Source organism: Caretta caretta, chromosome 2 (assembly GCF_965140235.1).
Source record: "Caretta caretta isolate rCarCar2 chromosome 2, rCarCar1.hap1, whole genome shotgun sequence".
NCBI lineage: Eukaryota > Metazoa > Chordata > Testudines > Cheloniidae > Caretta > Caretta caretta.
This window is the reverse complement of record NC_134207.1, coordinates 102,438,188-102,456,438: the sequence shown is the minus strand read 5'-3', so window position 1 is coordinate 102,456,438 and position 18,251 is coordinate 102,438,188. Positions and strand designations below refer to the sequence as shown.

General features: G+C 45.5%; 1 protein-coding gene across 5 annotated transcripts in view; it reads right to left on the bottom strand.

Annotated features, from left to right (window-relative positions):
* The window catches only part of ZNF236 (zinc finger protein 236), a 199,259-nt gene that overhangs the window by 165,450 nt on the left and 15,558 nt on the right, over window positions 1-18,251 (bottom strand). For all 5 annotated transcript variants that reach the window (XR_007355241.2, XM_048840075.2, XM_048840076.2 and 2 more), the window contains 3 exons: window positions 10,087-10,229; window positions 9,128-9,292; window positions 5,183-5,361 (listed from right to left, as the gene is read on the bottom strand). Coding sequence is in view for 4 of the 5 variants with exons in the window: in XM_048840075.2 (XP_048696032.1) it covers window positions 5,183-5,361; window positions 9,128-9,292; window positions 10,087-10,229 (487 nt within the window). In the remaining variant the exon portion in view is untranslated. The remainder of the gene's footprint in view (window positions 1-5,182; window positions 5,362-9,127; window positions 9,293-10,086; window positions 10,230-18,251) is intronic.

The following is an 18,251-nucleotide window of genomic DNA, read 5'->3' as shown; positions in this document are numbered from 1 at the left end:
CTGCAAGCCTCAAGCAGGCACAGCATTTGCTCCCCCATACGCAGGCCCCATTGGCCTGACTGGAGCTGCTATTCCAAATATAGAAGTCAAACTACACCTGTATCCATAGGTTCACATATCTCAAAGAATACCAGTTATTTACATGCTAAGTAATCTCTCTTCTTCGAGTACTGTCCCTCTGGTTACTCCAGAACCTGACCTAGAACCGTTCGAAGAACTGCAGAACCAAAGGCAGCATCTGTTTGTGAAGCATTCACATAGTGTCAGGAGAAGGTGTAGACCGAAACACACATTAGCAGCTCACCATATTTCCTCTATAGCAGGAGTTTTCAAACTGTGGGTCAGGACTCCAAAGTGGGTTGCAACCCCATTTTAATGGGGTCACCAGGACTGGTGGTAGACTTGCTGGGGCCTGGGACCGAAGCCCAAGCCCCACTACCCAGGGCCGAAGCCTGAAAACTAAAGCTCTGCGCAGTAAGGCTCAGGCTTCAGCTTTAGCCCTTGGTGGCGGGGCTCAGGTTACAGGCCCCCACCTGGGGCTGAAGGCCATGGGCTTGGGCCCCCCGGCTGGGGTGGCAGGACTCAGGCTTCAGTCCCCTCCTCCTGAGGTTGTGTAGTAATTTTAGTTGTCAGAAGGATGTCGCGGTGCAATGAAGTTTGAGAATCACTGCTCTATAGGGACATCTTTTAGCAAGGCAACAGATGTGGAGTCCTATCTGGTGGACATCTGGTAGAATGGGCTATGTCCCTAGGTTGGCATGGTACATTAGCAGCTTCACAGCAGAAGAGGTACAGGCAGAAACCCATTTAGGAAGTCTCCAGGTAGACAATGGAGTTCCTTTTAGCTCAGTCCACAATACCAATAAAGATACAAATAAACTTGGAGAGAGTCTCAGAAGGGTTTAATCCTGTCCAAATGTATGCCAGAGCCCTCTTAACATCCAGTTTATGGAGGGAAGCATTTTCCCTACTCTGATAGGGTTTAGAACAAAATATAGGGAGATGAATTGTCTGATTTAGATGCAAGTCTGAAATGACTTAGGTAAGAACTGTGGATGTGGTCAGCATGTGGTCAGAAGGACAACTTATCTTTGAAGAAAACATTGTAAGGAGGGTCAACCGTCAAAGACCCTAACACACTAACTCTTCAAGCAGAAGTAATGGCCACTAAACAGTGTTGAACCAATGGCCAGTGTTTTCATGGAAAGGTGGGAGAGCATACCGGTAGCCATTGGTTCAAAAGGAAGTTTGTGGATGGCTGCCATATGGACTTCAATGGAGCTCACTTCTTTTCTTCAGTATAAGAAGTTATTCTAAAACTTCCGAAACAGGCTAATCATCGGGAGACAGATGTTGGTGAGTACACCATTGGTAAAATCTTTTCCACTGCTGAACTTAAGTTTTTCTGAACTCCTTTTCATCCATTAAGCAGGACCTTCTGCATCTGCTTTGAACAGGAGAGCTCCATCTCTACGAGCCTTCCAGATCCCAGGCAAGCTTAGAGGTTGGGGTGAAGAATGCTACCTGAGACCTGCAAGAGAAGTCTGGAGGGTCAATGGTAAGTTGATGGCCAGCTGAGAGAAGAAGCAGAGAAGGTGTCTTGGACAGGTTGATGCAATCAATATGTGTGGGGCTATGTCTTGCCTGACATTTTTCAGGACCATGAGGATTAATAGCATTATAGGAAAGGCACGTAGAAGGTTCTTGGATCATGAGAGGAGGCATCACCCAGAGAACAAGCACAAGTTTGTGCGTCTCCACTTGATGGTGATGGCAAAGTGATCTAGTGTCAGAAAATTCCAGGTGAGAAACAGAAGTCTGAGTATGGACTTGTTGAGTTCCCACTGCTGATCCTGTGCGAAGTGTCTGCTGAGGTCATCAGCTATGGTGTTTTGAAGATCACCTAGAGAGACTGATGAAAGAAGGATACATTGAGCTATGCGCCAGTTCCATAACTTCATGTCCTCTGTGCAGAGGGAAGGAGATCTTTCCCTTCCCTCCCTCCAGTTTATGTAGCGCACACTGGTCCTGTGGTCTGTTATTATGTGAATGAAAGGAAGTACTGACAGACACACCTTACTGCCATAAGTTCCAAGATGTCGATCTGAAGAGTGGACTCAAATGGTCCACCTGCCCTGTACACTATGATCCTGTAGGTGAGCTCCCATCCGAGGAGGGATGTGTCAGCAACTATTTTAATAGTGGGAAAGGGATAGTTGAAAGGAACCCCTAAAACACACCTTGTTCAGATTCATCCACAGTCAAAGGAGACTAACTTGTTCAACCTGTCCCTGTTTGGGGTGTAGATTGACCAGAGCCAGGCTTGGAAGCAGTGCAGGTATAAAAGTGGGCATATATGACGAAGGTGCACATTGCCATGTGCCCAAGGACCTGGAGCCAGGATCTGGCCAAGACCTCAGGACTTAATTGAACTTGTGCAACTTGTGTCAGGGTGAAGAACCTGTCCCTTGGTAGACAGGCCCTGGATGTTACAGTATCAAGAGTGGTGCCTATAAACTCTCTCTTGTCCAAGACAAGTACAAGGGAGAACTTTGCAATGCTGAAGACCAAGCCTTTTGAGTAGAGAGGTGGCTTTGTTTACTGCAGTTTGAACTTCCGTGTAATAAGGCCCCTTTAGGAGCCAATTGTAAAGATAGCGAAAAACGGTTTCTCCCCACTGAAAAAGCTATGCAGTTACTATTGTCGTAACTTTCATGAACATCCTCAGGGTGGTAGATAGCCCTAAGGGAAGACACAATATTGATAGTGGTCCTGGTCCACTAGAAAGCATAGAAAAGTCTTGTGAGAAGGCCATATCACAACAGGAAAATACACGTACTAAAGCCTGAATGTCTCGAAACAGTCCCCGGGATGTAGTGATGGGATGATAGCCACAAGCGTCTCAATCATGAACTTCTGAATCTTGTGAAAAGTATTCAGCATCCTGAGATCTAAAAATTGGTCTCCATTAGCCTTTCCTTTTGGGAACAAGGAAATATTTGGAATAAAATCACCTTCTCCTTTGTATCGAGTGGGAACTGGTTCCATGGCTCCTAAGCAGAGAAGAAAACAGAACCTCCTGTCTCAGGGGAGACTCATAAGATTTGTCCCTGAAAAAGAGATGGAACAGCCTAATGTTATGACTTCCAATCTGTCAGAGGCAATCTGCTCCTACTAACTGCAGAAATGATCCCCAAGAGGTGGGAGGATAAGTTCAACAGGATAACTCTGCTTCAGATTCCCCATCATGTTTGTGACCCTCAAGCAAGGCATCAAAAGGGACGCTTCACAGATGACACCTGCTGCATCAACAGGGCTGTAGTGAGAAGGGTTTCCCTTTGGGTAGTCTCAGTTTCCTCTTCAGTGGCTCAAGTCCTCTGTGGGAAGTGGAAAACTAAGATGGACAGAACCTCTGAGCTATTAGAGACACAGACCTACTGAACCTCCTTTTGTCTGCAGACGTATACGTACCCATCGAGCAAAGAGTCACTCTACAGTCCTTAAAGGAATGTAGGGATTCATCTGCAGATGAATAATTTCACGCCACAGAAGAGGACGTCCATTACGGTGTTTTAGACCTCATAAGGGAAGACTGAAGAATACATTGTGCATGACTGCAGTAGTGGACATGGATCAAGCTACTGTGCCAGCAGTGTTGAGGTAAGCCTGTAAAGTCCTCCCCAACAGGAGCTTTTCCTCCACAATGATGGCATGAAATTGCTCCCTGTGTTCTTGTGGGAGGCGCTCGATAAAAATTAAATTTGGTTTAGTTGATGTGATTATAGTTCACAAGTCTAAACTGCAGGATGCAGACAAGTACGTCTTGTTACCAAATAAATCTAAACATTTTTGGTTCTTGTCAAGAGGGTTGCTTTTAAATGGCGCTGCCCGTTCCACTTGTTGACTGTATCCATCACTAGGGGGTTGGGAGCAGGATGAGAAAATAAAAACTCCAAGCCCCTGACTGGGGAAAACCCTTTTTTTTTTTTCTTTTTTTTTTAAATCTAGCCTCTTAACTTTGGGGATGGTGGGGGAGCAGCAATGGCTTGCCAAGCCATTTTGACAGGCTCCAATAGCAGCTCATTCACAGAAGATGAGGGTGTAAAATTTCCAACAATTTATACTTGGTCTCTGGGACTTTTTCTAATAGAATTGGGAGAGAGTCCACCATTCTCTTCACCAACTCCTAGAAGTCATCCCCAATAGATGGGTGGAACATAACCACTTTAACCAGAGAGGATGATGAAATATTTGTCTGAAGAGTAGCCTCCTCATCAACCCTTCCTTGTTGCTACTCAAATGTTTCCTCCTGCAATGCAGACTGCTGAAGAGGAATGAACGGAAGCAGGGAATGCTGGCTCTGGTGTTCCACATGAGGACAGGTAGGGCATATACCAAACAGTCACTGCTGCCAAAAATTTCAGATCAAAGGTCCACGGGGCACATGCACACCTCAAGTGGAGCACCCACAGGAACACTAGTCAAAGACACAGCACTATACGTCAGGAACTCTAAACACATACTTTACAGATGCATGTCAACTGGAACTACAGTTTATATTAATAAGTCCATAAATATTAAAGAAAAAGAATCACGGCCTACTCCAATGAGGAATTAAAAATTAAAAAAAAATGATTTCAGTTCCATTTACATTTCTAAACTTACTCAATAAATTATCTCACAGAACTTGATGTTAATTATGTCTTTTTTTTTAATGCTCTTCCTTTGGCTTTTAAAGTCAATATTTACATAAGGCTAGTGAACTCTCTCACAAACACAACAGAAGTTACCTGTATGCACTTAAAAAGAGCCAAACTACAGCCTCAGATAGTCAGCAATATGAAATATAATCCCAAACAAGGGACTGATTTGTTAAATCCACATTCAAGCAAAATTTCAAGCTAAATCCACAGAAGTTTTACTTGAGCACACTCAGCAGCATGAAGTCCTACAGCACTGCCACTTTCTCAGTAAGACACTTACAGCTGATGTGCATGAATTTAAAGTGCTTGGTCTTGAAGGGGGATGGAGAACCCTCACAAGGGTGCTGCTGCTGGACAATTCCCACTGCCTGTAACAGTCAGTACTGTGTAAATTCTTTTCAGGCTTCTCTATATTCTGCTGCTGCAAAAGGAGCATCCCTTATTATATGAATATGCATAACTTATCCAAGGATTCACACCTTATTTTGTAGTGAGTTTTCATGTGCTCCTTAAGCTGTGAGGAAGTCTCAAATTCCTTCTTACAGGACTTGCAGCTGTGAGTCCTGCTTCCAGCCAATTCCTGACGATGTTCTTCCATATGCATGGACAGCTGGGTCTGCAAAGTAAACTCATCTCCACACTCTGAACAAATAAGATTCTGAAAAAGATAACAGAGAACTTGATTCTCTAGATCATGAAACACTCAAAATATTACCATAAACAGAGTGATTTTTTAAAAACCTATTCAGAAGCTACACCAGATCTAACTTTTGCTTAGTTCTGAAAAAGTGGGCTTTCCTCCTTGGACCCTCAGGGTATGGTACACAGCAATTAAACACCAGCAGCTGGCTCGGGTCAGTTAATTTGGCTCATGGGGCTTAGGCTTCAGGGCTGTAAAATTATGATGCAGATGTTCGGGCTTGGGGTAGAGCCCAAGCTCTGGCATCCTCCCATCTTGTGGGGTATTCCAGAGGTCAGGTTCTAGTCCATGCCCAAATATCTACATCACAATTTTTCAGACTTGCGGCCCAAGTCAGCTGACCCAGGCCAGCCGCAGGTGTTTTTAATTGCTATGTAGACATACACATAGAGAGACGATTGCTCATGCCCTGAAATATAAGAGTTTAAAAACCTTCCAAGACACGTGGAATTTTTTTTAAAGCTTTAATAATAACTCTGGATATTCTTATTATCTACATAAGTGTCCAATACCTTTGGATGCTCTTGGCCTCCACCATGCCTTGTATCAACAAGATACACAGATTAATTGTGCATTCTGTAAAAAGAATTGAAGTTGGTGCCTTTCAGTTTCACTGGAAGTCTTCTTGTTCTTGAGTTATGAGAAAGGGCAGACAGAAGTCCCTGCTCTATCTTTTCTATACCATTCACTATTCTGAACAACTGTCACTGTACCTACTTACCTCCACTAAACTAAAAGAGTTTCAATCTCCTTAGTCACTCTTTATGTGAAAGTTTTTTCAAACCTCTAATTAGTTTTGTCACCCATCTCTGAACAAAAGTTTATGCCACTGGAAAAGGGGGAGGGACCATTTGACATTCTAATAGTACAAAGTGCCAACTTTTACCCCCGATGAGACATGAGATATTGGACATTAAATCTGCCCTGGCACAGAACTGAATATTGCCCATCCTGAATGTCAGACCAGGGTCATTTGTACGATATGGGGGAAGAAACAGGATTACTTTGTGTGGCTGGGGAATCAAAAAAGTAGTGCCATTTTTAAACTGCTAAAAGAAAATGTGAAAAGTAATAACAATAGAACTATATTATTTGACACAGAACAAGTGAAGAGTTCAAAATGCATATGGTTAAATTGCATTTTTTCAGCACTGTATTTTATCATAAATAGGGCACTACCAAATTCACAGGCATGAAATCTGGTCTCTCCATGATATCTGGTCTTTTGTGTAGTTTTACCCTATTTCTCAAACTGGGGATCCTGACACAAAAGGGGGTCACACAAACTTATTGTAGGCGGATTGCAGTATTGCCACCCTTACTTCTGCACTGCCTTCAGAGAGTGCCAGCTCCTGTCCCGACATCCAGCTCTGAAGGCAATGCCACCAGCAGCAGCCCAGAAGTAAGGGTGGCATGAGATGAACACACCCGCAACATTTGCTATTTATGCCATGACCAACCAAAATGTGTGATTTCTCCGTGATTTAAATAGACCCCCTAATCATAAGGTGAGCTTCAAGAGCATATGTGTAGGGGGCAAAAGTCTGTCATATAATCTTGGTTCAATATGCTACAATATTCCTTATAGAACACACTGAGCATCAACCATCAAAATCTGATTCACAATAAATTTTCGGGTCAATACTGTATTCATTAAAAATGCAGTCTTCAGAGACTAATAAAGGTTTAACCAGTGATTCCATAAGCTTGATAAGCACTGTACTAGATCCATGCCACAGGAAGGTGGTTGTACATGGGTGAGGGAGTCACATACCACTAATGGAAATAAATTTATAACGACTGACGGTGCAGAGAGATTCCAGGATGAGAGGAAGAATGGTGGTGTGATTAAAACACTGCACTGGTAGGCGCACCAAGTTCAATTATGGCTCTGCCAGTCTTCCTGGGTAAAGACTGGGCAAATCACTCGTTATTCCTATGCATTAGTTCCCATTATATAAAAGACATCAAAATACACAGGGGTACTGAGCGGATAAATTCATTTGTGACTGGGGGCTCACAACACCCTCCTCTACCCTGGCTAATAGGCATCTAGTAAATGTTTAAAGTCTTTCTTGCATGATGAGTTTTAATTGACTCTAGGGATAATCCATGTCTAGGAGAACCCAGAGGCATGAAAGATGATGGAGATTTTTTGCTCTACTGAAACATCAGAAGAGCCCTCATAGTTGAGAGACATGAATCAACACACAAAACCAGCATTGGAGCAGACTCTGCTGGAACTAACTCTGAAAGAACAGAAGTTTATTACGTGAAGTATCAGCTATGCTATTTCCCTTGGCTTCAAAGACTCATTGGGTCCATAACATTTACTTATTTCTGGACCAAACCTAAAATCTGAGGCAGTGGGTATGTGAGACGTGTCCCTCACCAAGACAGCATATGCACTGCAAGTGACCATTGCTCATGGGAATAGCCTTACGACAGGAAAGGCACCTCTTGAACCCAGGGATGCGGGCATAACCCCGAGAAGGGAGAACTTCCCATTTGGGAAGGGCATAAAAAAGGAAACCTACTAAGCTAAAGAATATCAGGGACCAAAGAGTAACGGAATTCTTTTTCCCCACCAGGAGAAACAAAAATAAAGGAAATGGCTAATATCTACAAAATTATAACGGAAACATTACCATTACTAAAGGATAAGGATGTATGAAGAGCTCTGCTTCGGATTCCACCCCAGACCAAAAAGCAGTTGAGAAGGAACTAAGGGAGGTTGGACGGCACAGCGCTATATAGATGCCGCTCAGAGCGCAAGACGGGGAGAAGTGCATGTGCGGCCCAATGGGCACTGCTACCGAAGATCTCTGATCTCAGGCACAGGCGGGCTATCGCACCTACAGTGGAACACCCACAGGGACACTACTTGAAGAATCTGACATTTCAGAAAGTCCACAACTGGCTAAATTGGTGCCAAGACTACGAACGGAGCACAGGACAAGGCTAGAACAAAGCAGAATTAACCATAACTGTGCAGAGAAGATCTTACATTCTCTGTGGATAGCACATCTTTTTCTAGTTCCTAAATTTTAGTTCAAGTACGTAAGTGACAGAATCCAACCTCCTCCGGCAGATTTTACAAAATGAGCCTCTAGATCGCTATGAAGCTATCTCTAGGGAAAACGTATCCACTAGGGAAGATGCATGCAGACCCAATGGGCACTGCTATTCTAGAAGGTTCCAAACACTGCACTGCTAAGGGACTGAGTTCCACAGGTGAGACGAGGTATTTTTGAAATTTGAAACAAAGAAAATTTAGGTTTCTTCAACATCAAATTTTTGAAACTAGATGATATAAATAGCATAGAAGATTAAACAGATATGAATCTTGAAATGTTATTACATTCTCATTGAAAACACTTTCATGTTATCTGAAAGCAGGATCAAACTCATTCTTATTTGATGCTTTTAAATCATTTTTACTTGAATTTACAAAAGGTAAATATTTATTTTCTTGTTACTGCCCTTGACTCTCAGTAACCTATTTGCCAAAAATGCAGGGATTCATTTGTATCAGCAGATCAGAATAGAGGGGTATGTCCATTTTTAGCTAATATTATTAAATTGTTTATGTTCTCCATTATTAACTTTATAGCTCTGCCTCATTTACTCACCCTTCTGCACAAAAGCACATACACTCAAGAAATTAAGTAACATTCATATCACATTCTCTGTTTCAAAAATTAAAAATGAGGTTAAGAATTACCTCTTCTTTCTCATGTAGCATAATATGAGCTTTGAGACTAGCCACTCTGGAGAATTTCTTGTTGCACACAGGACATGTAGGATCTTCCCCATTGTGAGTACATTTGTGAAGTGTCAGGTTGAACTCAACATTAAATGACATTGGACACTGGTCGCACCGATGAGGCTGTTTGGGGAAACAAGATAAAGATAAATATATTAGGTCTAATCTTCTCACAGATATAGACTATAATATACACTAAAAAAATCCACATAATAATTAAAACAAAAACAGGCAATTCAAGAACCTATCTACAATAATGACACAAGAGAATCCTCCTGATTATTTTCTCTCCTCATGGTTCCAGGTCAACAGAAATTCTGACTCCCCAATTTTTCATAATTCCATTTGATTTTTTTTTGGGGGGGGGGGAGGAGAAACTGGCAAGAGAGAAGAGTGGAGACAAAAATTAAATCTCTGTCTAAAATGTAAATAATAATCCTGAACTCCTCCTCTGGGCTCAACCAATCATCTGACCAGAAAAGCAGAGAGCATTTAAGAGAATTACAATCTTGTTTATTCCAAGGTTTACTGTGCTACTCTACAATTTTGTTTGCAATCATTTTTCATTTACTTTCGAAAATCCTGATTAAAAGGTATCTTTTTACCAGTTTCCTTAGCCCACCTAAATACTTTGCAGAGACAATGGATTATCTGTGGATACCTAAGCAAAAACTGCTTCAACTGGGGATAAGATCATAGCTGAAATGCTATCCAATGCAAGGTTTCCCTCATTCCTTACAGACTGCACATGTGATGAGGCAGAAGTAAAAAAGAAATTTTGTCCAACCAAATTGCAAAGTTTGGCTGTCACCACATTACTGAACACAGTTAAATGCGTCTTCAACCTCATCTATTAAAATGCTGGATTTAACTTTTGATGTATTAATATTTTTATCTAGATTTACTGAAATACATACCTTGTCATTTCGTTCATGATCCCTCATGTGGCGCTGGAACTGTGTCACTTTTGAAAAGGATAGCAAACAGATCTCACACTTATGGAAGCTTGGTACTTGGTAGGAACAATTACTGTTCTCTGTATTCAGTGTCAGAACACCATCTGCAAAATACGCATTAAACACTTTTGTACAAAGTTTTATTTTCAATTTTTAAATTAGGTTTAAAAAAAAAAAAAACCCCACAAGTGTGGTCTGAAGTGGCAAAGACCCATGGAAACTTTAAAAAAATTTGAACCGGATTTGCAAGATCTCAGGAACAGGAAGGAAAATGTTCCTGCTTCAGATGACCCAGAAATTAATCACCATTCCAAACTTTTTATCTCCCTATTAATTTGTAGCTTTATGGACATACTTTTCCCTTTATTTTTAAAATTGATTCTCTCTCCCTTCTTGCTTCTGTATAAAAAGCCCACAGAAACAGGGGACAGAGAAAAAGAATAGCATAAAGCTGTAAAATGAAAAAAATTCCCTTCCAATCTCTATGTTATAGTGAACATGTTTACTTCCAAAGGGGGAAAAAAAAAAAAGTTGTGGGTAACCATTTAAGACAGTATAGTTAATAGTCCCAAATGTACAATGCCATTTGTAAAAGTCCACGTAGGTGGCTGTACAATGAACCTTCACTCTCCCTAAACAAGCATCAATAAAAACAAAAACCACAAATGTAAAACCCTCAGACACGATTACAATACTACTGAATTTTAAAAAATAAAAATAAAAAATATATATGCAGGCACCTCTTCTCTCCCCCACCTTTGGTCCCTGCAATCTCTCCATTTCACCAGTCACATCTTGAGAGCTGTGTAGTCAATACTGATTGTTCAAGATGGTTGAGAGACATCAATCCATCAGAGTGTTCTTGCACTTACATTCAAAAGAGAAGTAACATTTTTTATAGGCCAATCCAATTAAGACCCTGTTCCCCTTTCCTGCTGTGAAAACTCATAAGGTGATATAAACCCTGAAATATAGTTTGAGGTTTGCATATCTTGTTGCAGAAAATGGTTGGAGTATTACTGAATCTTGCTTTGTATGTAAGCTGTTCTTCAAAATTGTTTTACCAAACTATCCAGAAAATGGAAATCTCGGCTCTAAGGAAATTTAAATATTTAAATTTTGGAAGACATTACATGACTATAAATGTTATCTGGCTTGTTTTTGAAAAATTCAATGGAAAAACTTCACAGCAGATTTTTAAAAAGCACCTGGTTTAAGATCCTTCAAAGTTTTATTTACAAACAACATCCTGAACTCTAAATTGACTCATGATGTACTATCAGAGCACATGTTCTTCAGGACCAGAGTTTTGTAAATATACCACTTCTCTTCCTATCAAAACAGAACAAAGTGTGTCAGTGATGACAAAGAAATGAAGAGAAAAAATTGCTAATACTAGTTACAAAAGCATGGGATGAGGGATAAAGTCATGGCTCTCACTCTCCCCTCACAGCAGTCACAATCCTCTGAAAAGGTTGCAGTTGAGGGAGGCCACGGTAAAAGTCTATGGGACAGGGTTTTTCAGCAGTAAGACCTTGACTGTGAATACAATCCAATGACAAATCAGAAGCAGCTCAGACATAACCATCTCCAGAAGAAAAATGAGGACTCATGTCTTTGCACTTGCTTTGCCACATCAGAATGGTGCTGAAGCACTGGAGATAAGCACTAAACAAATTATTTATATATGCAGAGTAATAGGAAGAGTGGAAAACAAAAGCCTTCTGATTAATTTCTGCTTCACATAATTGTGTTATAATTAGGAGGAAAAGAGTCTGTCTAGATATGACAAATATCTAGCCTCTATAAATTTAAACCTTTTGCATACTTTCACCTACTGATTCATCCAGTGCTGTAGAAATTCTCTGTAGCTTGTGAACATTACCAGTAACAAGAACTCTTTCCCTCCCTGAAGTGGTCAAAATTCTTAGAAAACCTAGCAGCACAGCTCCAATTACAAGGGACTTTTATCTTATTGTACTTGGGATAGCACACTTACTCAAGTGGCATACAAAGAAGATCAGTCACTACTCAACCAGTCCTTGTAAATTCTAGTTAGATACATTGATGAGAGGGGAGAGAAAAGAAGAGTAAGAGAGCCAAATTGTGCAAAGTCATTTTTTAAAATTCAGCAGTGTTTTATGCATACATATATCATTATATAGTTATCTATATAGAAATGTACTAAAATTACTTTCAGAATTCAATACGAGGATTCAAAGTGCTGTTAGAACCAGAAACAATAATGAAGCCAAATATTATCCTAACAAGATTTTTTGTAGGTAAAATTCTGTTTTTAATTTTTTTCATTCTCACAAAGCAATAATAAGTAACAGTCAGCAGTCTCTTCATACTTCTCCCACCCCTTGAAAGCACATGATCCCCAAGGACCAGTCACATATTTGTATTTATCTCCCTACTTTGTCTTCCTCTCTCACCAACCCACTAAATCCACAAATATGTTCAATTACATGCACATACATCCCACCCAAATACGCAACCATCTACCCACAGGCTATTCTTGCCCTCCTGTCTATCAGCAGTTAACTGCAGCAGCTTCTGGGCCACTCTGCTCTCCAACTTCCTCTCCCACCATTTCCAGATGGTAATCAACACTAAGAATTTCAATCAGAAGAGGACTCGGCAGCTGCTATCGAAGATTCAAAGTGTAATATTCTCTCGCTAGTCCAATTCCACTATTAAGCAGTTTGGACTAGTTAGAGGTTCTAACTGACTGAAAGGATATGAATGCTAGTTAATTTACTCTTCCTTTACATTTTGACAAAGCTGAAGTTCTGTAATACAATCATAGATATTTAGGGCTGGAAAGGATCTTGAGACGTCATCTAGTACAGCTCCCAGCACTGAGAAAGGAAGGACCAAGTAAACCTAGACCATCTTTGACAAGTGTTTGTCTAACCTGTTCTTAAAAACTTAGAATGACTAGGATTCCATAATGCCCCTTGATAAAAGACAGTTACCTTTTCCATAACTGGTGTTCTTCAAGATGTGTTGCTCATGTCTATTCCACAATAGGTGTGCGTGTTCGCCATGTGCACTGGTGCTGGAAGTTTTTCCCCTAGCAGTACCCGTAGAGGGGGAGTGCCCACCGCGACCCCTGGAGTGACGCGGTATAAGTGCCTGGCGCGGTATAAGGGGAGCTGCATGCTCCCCCCACCCTCAGTTCCTTTTTGCCAGACAACTCCGACAGAGGGGAAGGAGGACGGGGTGTGGAACAGACACGAGCAACACATCTCGAAGAACACCAGTTACGGAAAAGGTAACTGTCTTTTCTTCTTCGAGTGATTGCTCATGTGTATTCCATAATAGGTGATTCCAAGCTATATCTGTTGGAGGTAGGAAGGATTTCACAAGTTCCCAGGACGGAGGACAGCCCTGCCGAACCCGGCGTCATCCCTGGTTTGGGGGATGATCACATAGTGCGAGGTGACCGTGTGACCCAAAGACCACGTGGCAGCCCCACAAATGTCCTGGATGGGGACCTGGGCCATGAAGGCAGCCAACAAGGCCTGTGTCCAAGCCGAGTGTGCCCTCTCAATGGGTGGCGGGGAGACACCCACCAGCTCATAACAGGAATGGATGCACGAAGTGATCCAACTGGATAGCCGCTGAGTGGAAATCGGCTGGCGCCTCGCGTGCTCAACCGAGGCGGCGAACAGTTGCGAGGACTTTCTGAACAGCTTGGTCTGCTCGAGGTAGAAAGCCAGAGCCCGCTGCACATTGTGTAGAGACAGCACTCCTCACTGGACGCGTGAGGCTTGGGGCAGAGGACCGGTAGAAAAATCATCTACTACATGGTAGGCGGAGACCACCTTTGGGAGGAACACGGGGTGTGGGTGAAGCTGGACCTTGCCCTTATGAAAGGCCGTGTACAGCGGCTCGGAGGTCAGGGCCCTGAGCTCCAAGACTCACCTGGCCGACATGATTGCAACCAGGAAGGCCACCTTCCACGAGAGGTGAGAACAGAAGCACGTGGCCAGCGGTTCAAACGGGGGCTCCGTGAGACGAGCCAACACCAGGTTTAGGTCCCACTGTAGGACTGGGGGTCTAGAATATGGAAAAATATGGTCCAAACCCTTAAGGAGCCAGCCAGTCATAGCATGGGAAAATTACATGTGCCCTTGCACTGGCGGATGGAAGGCCAATATGGCTGCCAGGTGCACCTTGACTGATGAGGGCGCCAGGCCCTGGGCCCTCAGGTGGAGGAGTTAATCAAGAATAAGATGGATTGGGGCAGCCACAGGGGAGACACACTGGTCCGCCACCCACCTAGAAAACCAGGACCACTTCGCCAAATAAGCGTGGTGAGCGGAGGGCCATCTACTTTTGAGGAGAATGCACTGAACCTGTTCTGACACGTCCTTTCCTCTCCACCTAATCACTGAGCAGCCATGCCATGAGGTGAAGAGCCGCTAGTTTGGGATGAAGGAGGCGGCCCTGGTCTCAGAGAGCAGGTCCGGGCAGAGCAGCCACGGCCACGGCGGAGCTACCACGAGGTCCGTGAGGGTCCCGTACCAATGCTGCCTGGGCCACACCAGGGCAATCAGGATGACCCAGCCTTGTCCGTGTTTATCTTCTCCAGGACCCTGCTGATTAGAGGGAACGGGGGAAAGGTGTAGAGAAGCCGGCCTGTCCAGGACAGGAGAAAGGCATTGGAGATAGTGCTCCTCCCCAGGCCCTCCCAGAGCAGAAGCAGGGGCATCACGAGTAGCGAATAGGTCCACCTGGGGAGTTCCCCACCTTTGGAAGAGCTGGTGGGCCACTTCTGGGTGAAGGGACCACTCGTGTTGTGAGGAAAAGTCCCTGCTCAAGCAATCCACCCTCTTGTTCCGGGCGCCCGGTAGGTGGAAGGCCTTCAGGTGGATGTTGTGGGCTATACAGAAGTCCCAAAGCCTGAGGGCTTCGTGGCAGAGGGCAGAGGATCGGGCCCCACCTTGCCTGTTGATATAGAACATAGAGGCCATGTTGTCCGTTAGGACCCTGACTACCTTGCCCTCCAGGTGCGAGCGGAAGGCCATACACGCCAGCCGCACCGCCCTGAGCTCCTTGATGTCTATATGTAGAGTCAGGTCTTGAGCCGACCACAGGCCTTGGGTCTGAAAGTTCCCCACCTGGACACTCCAACACAGGTCCGATGCATCGGACACCAGCTCCAACAGCGGGACCTTGTTCCTGAACAGGACCCCTTGGAGCATGTTGTTTGGGGCAGGCCACCACCATATGGAGGTGGTCACAGAGTCCGGCACGGTGAGGACCTTGTCCATCCTGTCTGTGGCCTGGGAGAACTTTGAGGCCTACCAGAGCTGGAGGGGCCTCATCCTGAGTCTGGTACGATGAACCACGTACGTGCAAACCGACATGTGACCCAAGAGCTACAAGCAAACCCTGGCTGTTGTCACTGGGAACCTTGTGACCGAGTCGATGAGACCTGTCAGGGTCTCAAATCTGTCTGGCGGAAGAGAGGCCCTGGCCGACGCTGCGTACAGGAGTGCCCCGATAAACTCTATGAGTTGGACCGGGACTAATGTGGACTTGGTGTTGTTTACGAACAGGCCCACAGTGGTGCACATGGACAAGAGGAGCGGCACATGATCCCTCACCTGCAACCGGGAGGTGCCCTTGACAAGCCAATCATTCAGATAGGGAAATATCTGGACCCCCGCCGTGTGAGGTAGGCCGCTACCACAACATGCATTTTGTAAACACCCTGGTGGCAGTGGACAGACCAAACGGGAGGACCATGAATTGGTAGTGATTCTGTCCCACCACAAAACGGAGGAAGCTTCTGCGCCCCTCGAATATGTGAATGTGGAAGTATGCGTCCTGTACATCGAGGGCAGAGTACCAGTCCCCAGCATCCAGGGAGGGGATGATGGAGGCCAGGGAAACCATGCGAAACTTTGGCCATCGGGATAAGGAAATAACGGGAGTAATAACCCTTGCCCAGTAACTCTTCGGGCACCGCCTCTATCGCTCCTAGTCCTAGGAGCTGCCCCCCTCTTGCTTGAGCAGAGCTTCGTGCGAGGGGTCCCCCAAGAGGGATGGGGGGTGGTTGGGTGGGGAGGAAGTAGGCTGGAGGGTGTAACCCCAAGAGATGGTGTTAAGGACCCATCGGTCTGAGGTTAGCAGTGACTATTCCGGGAGGAAAGCACACAACCGGTTGGAGAACGGGAGCTTTATTGGGGGTGGATCCCTGATGAGGACTGGCAGGGTGTGCCCAAGTGTCCCATCAAAAGCGCCTTTTCCCCGCCTGCTTGTCCTTGGAGAACCTAGGCTGGGGGCAGGCCGAGACTGCCTCTGAGGGCGTCTCTTATAGTCCTGCTGCTTCTTATGGGCAGCCTCAGACTTCAGGAGGGCGGCCTGGGTGGGAGTCTGCTGCGGCTTGAACTTAGATTTTGCTGGAGCCGGGACATAGGGGCCCAGAGTTTGGAGGGTCACGTGGGAGTCTTTCATGCCATGCAACCTTGTATCTGTTTCCACCAAAAACAGAGCTTTCCCATCAAACGGGAGATCCTGCATGGAAGACTGCAACTCACTGAACAGCCCAGAGAGCAGGAGCCATGATGCCCATCTCATGGACATCGCGGAGGCCATGGATCGTGCGGCCGTGCCCGCAGCATCTGAGGCTGCCTACAGGGACGCCCAAGTGGCCGCTGCCCCTTCCTCCACTAGCGCCTTGAACTCGTTCCTATCACGCTCCTGGAGGAAGTCCTCAAATTGGTTAGGGAGCCCCACAGATTTAATTCTTACCAGCCCAGGAGAGCTTGATGATTTGCCACTCGTAACTGGAAGCTCAAAGACGAATACATTTTCCTTCTGCAAGAGTCCAGACTCCGAGAGTCTTTGTTCTTTGCGGGGTTGGCTGACCCTTCCTTTCTCTGTGGTTAACTAACTCGGCCACCAGGGAGTTGGGCGCCAGGTGGGTATACAAGTACTCATGCCCCTTAGTGGGTAAAAAGTACTTGTGTTCCGCCTTCTTATAGATGGGGGCCAACGAGGCCAGTATTTGCCACAGAGCATTTGAAATCTTAGCCACCCCTTCATGGAGAGACAAGACCACCCTACCCAGTGCCAGCTGGGACAGCACGTTAAACGGGGGAGTCTAAAGGCTCTTCCATATCCTCTGCCTGGAGATGGAGGCTTGCTGCCTCCCTCTTTAAGAGTTCTTGATGGGCCCTGAAGTCCTTCTGCGGGTCGGAGGGGGGCAATGCCTCAATCGCCTCCTCCAGGCGGGGCAAGGAAGACAGTGCAGTGCTCTGGGTATCGGCCGACATCGGAGGGTCCACCACCTGGTCAGACTCCGGGAACGGTGCTGAGGATGTACGTCCCACCGACTCCTTTCTCTGGGGTCTGGAGAGGGAGGCTGACAGCGCTTCCGAAGCTCTGGACACTGAGCAAGCTCCCACCAGGGGCTGCGCTGGAGGCCAGGGTGCCTACTGGTACCATTGAGCTGGCCACAATGCTCCCTGCCACTGCGCCTGCTGTGAAACCGGCAGGGCCAGCTGTTCGGGTTGGCTGGCCTGCCCCATCGAAGGACGGCTAAGAATGGAGGCCAGGCTGGCGTAAGATCTGCTGCTGTTTCTGGACCGGGAGGAGAGGCAGTGCTGGGATCTACGTCGGCCACAGGACTGCGATCTCAACATGGAGGACCAGTACCAATGGTAACAACTGCTCCATGAACCGAGATGCCGGTGATTGCCACCCAGGGCTGCAATGTCTTGGTGGAGACTTGGAGCAGGAGTCCGCGTGGGAACGGCGTCAACAACTGTGCCATGACCGTCTGCAGTACCCCTTCCGAGACGAGGACCATTGGTGACGCCTGCCGCGGTCCCGTCGATATTCGCTCCTTGAGGACGAGCGGTGCTGAGAGTCTCAGCTGGATGAAACCCAGACAGACAGTCTGGTCAGCGTCAAGGGCGATCCACATGGACTCTGCCCCAAATGGTGGTTGGGCAGTGAATGGCGTCAGGAACGTTCCCTCGATCGAGCCCGGTACCGGGCCAGAAGCGACTGTGGAGATCCCAGCGGCGGCTTGCCTCTGGAGTGTGGGGCCAACATCGGCAGCGCTCTGGGCACCGGCATGGACATAACATCCGAGGCCGTCT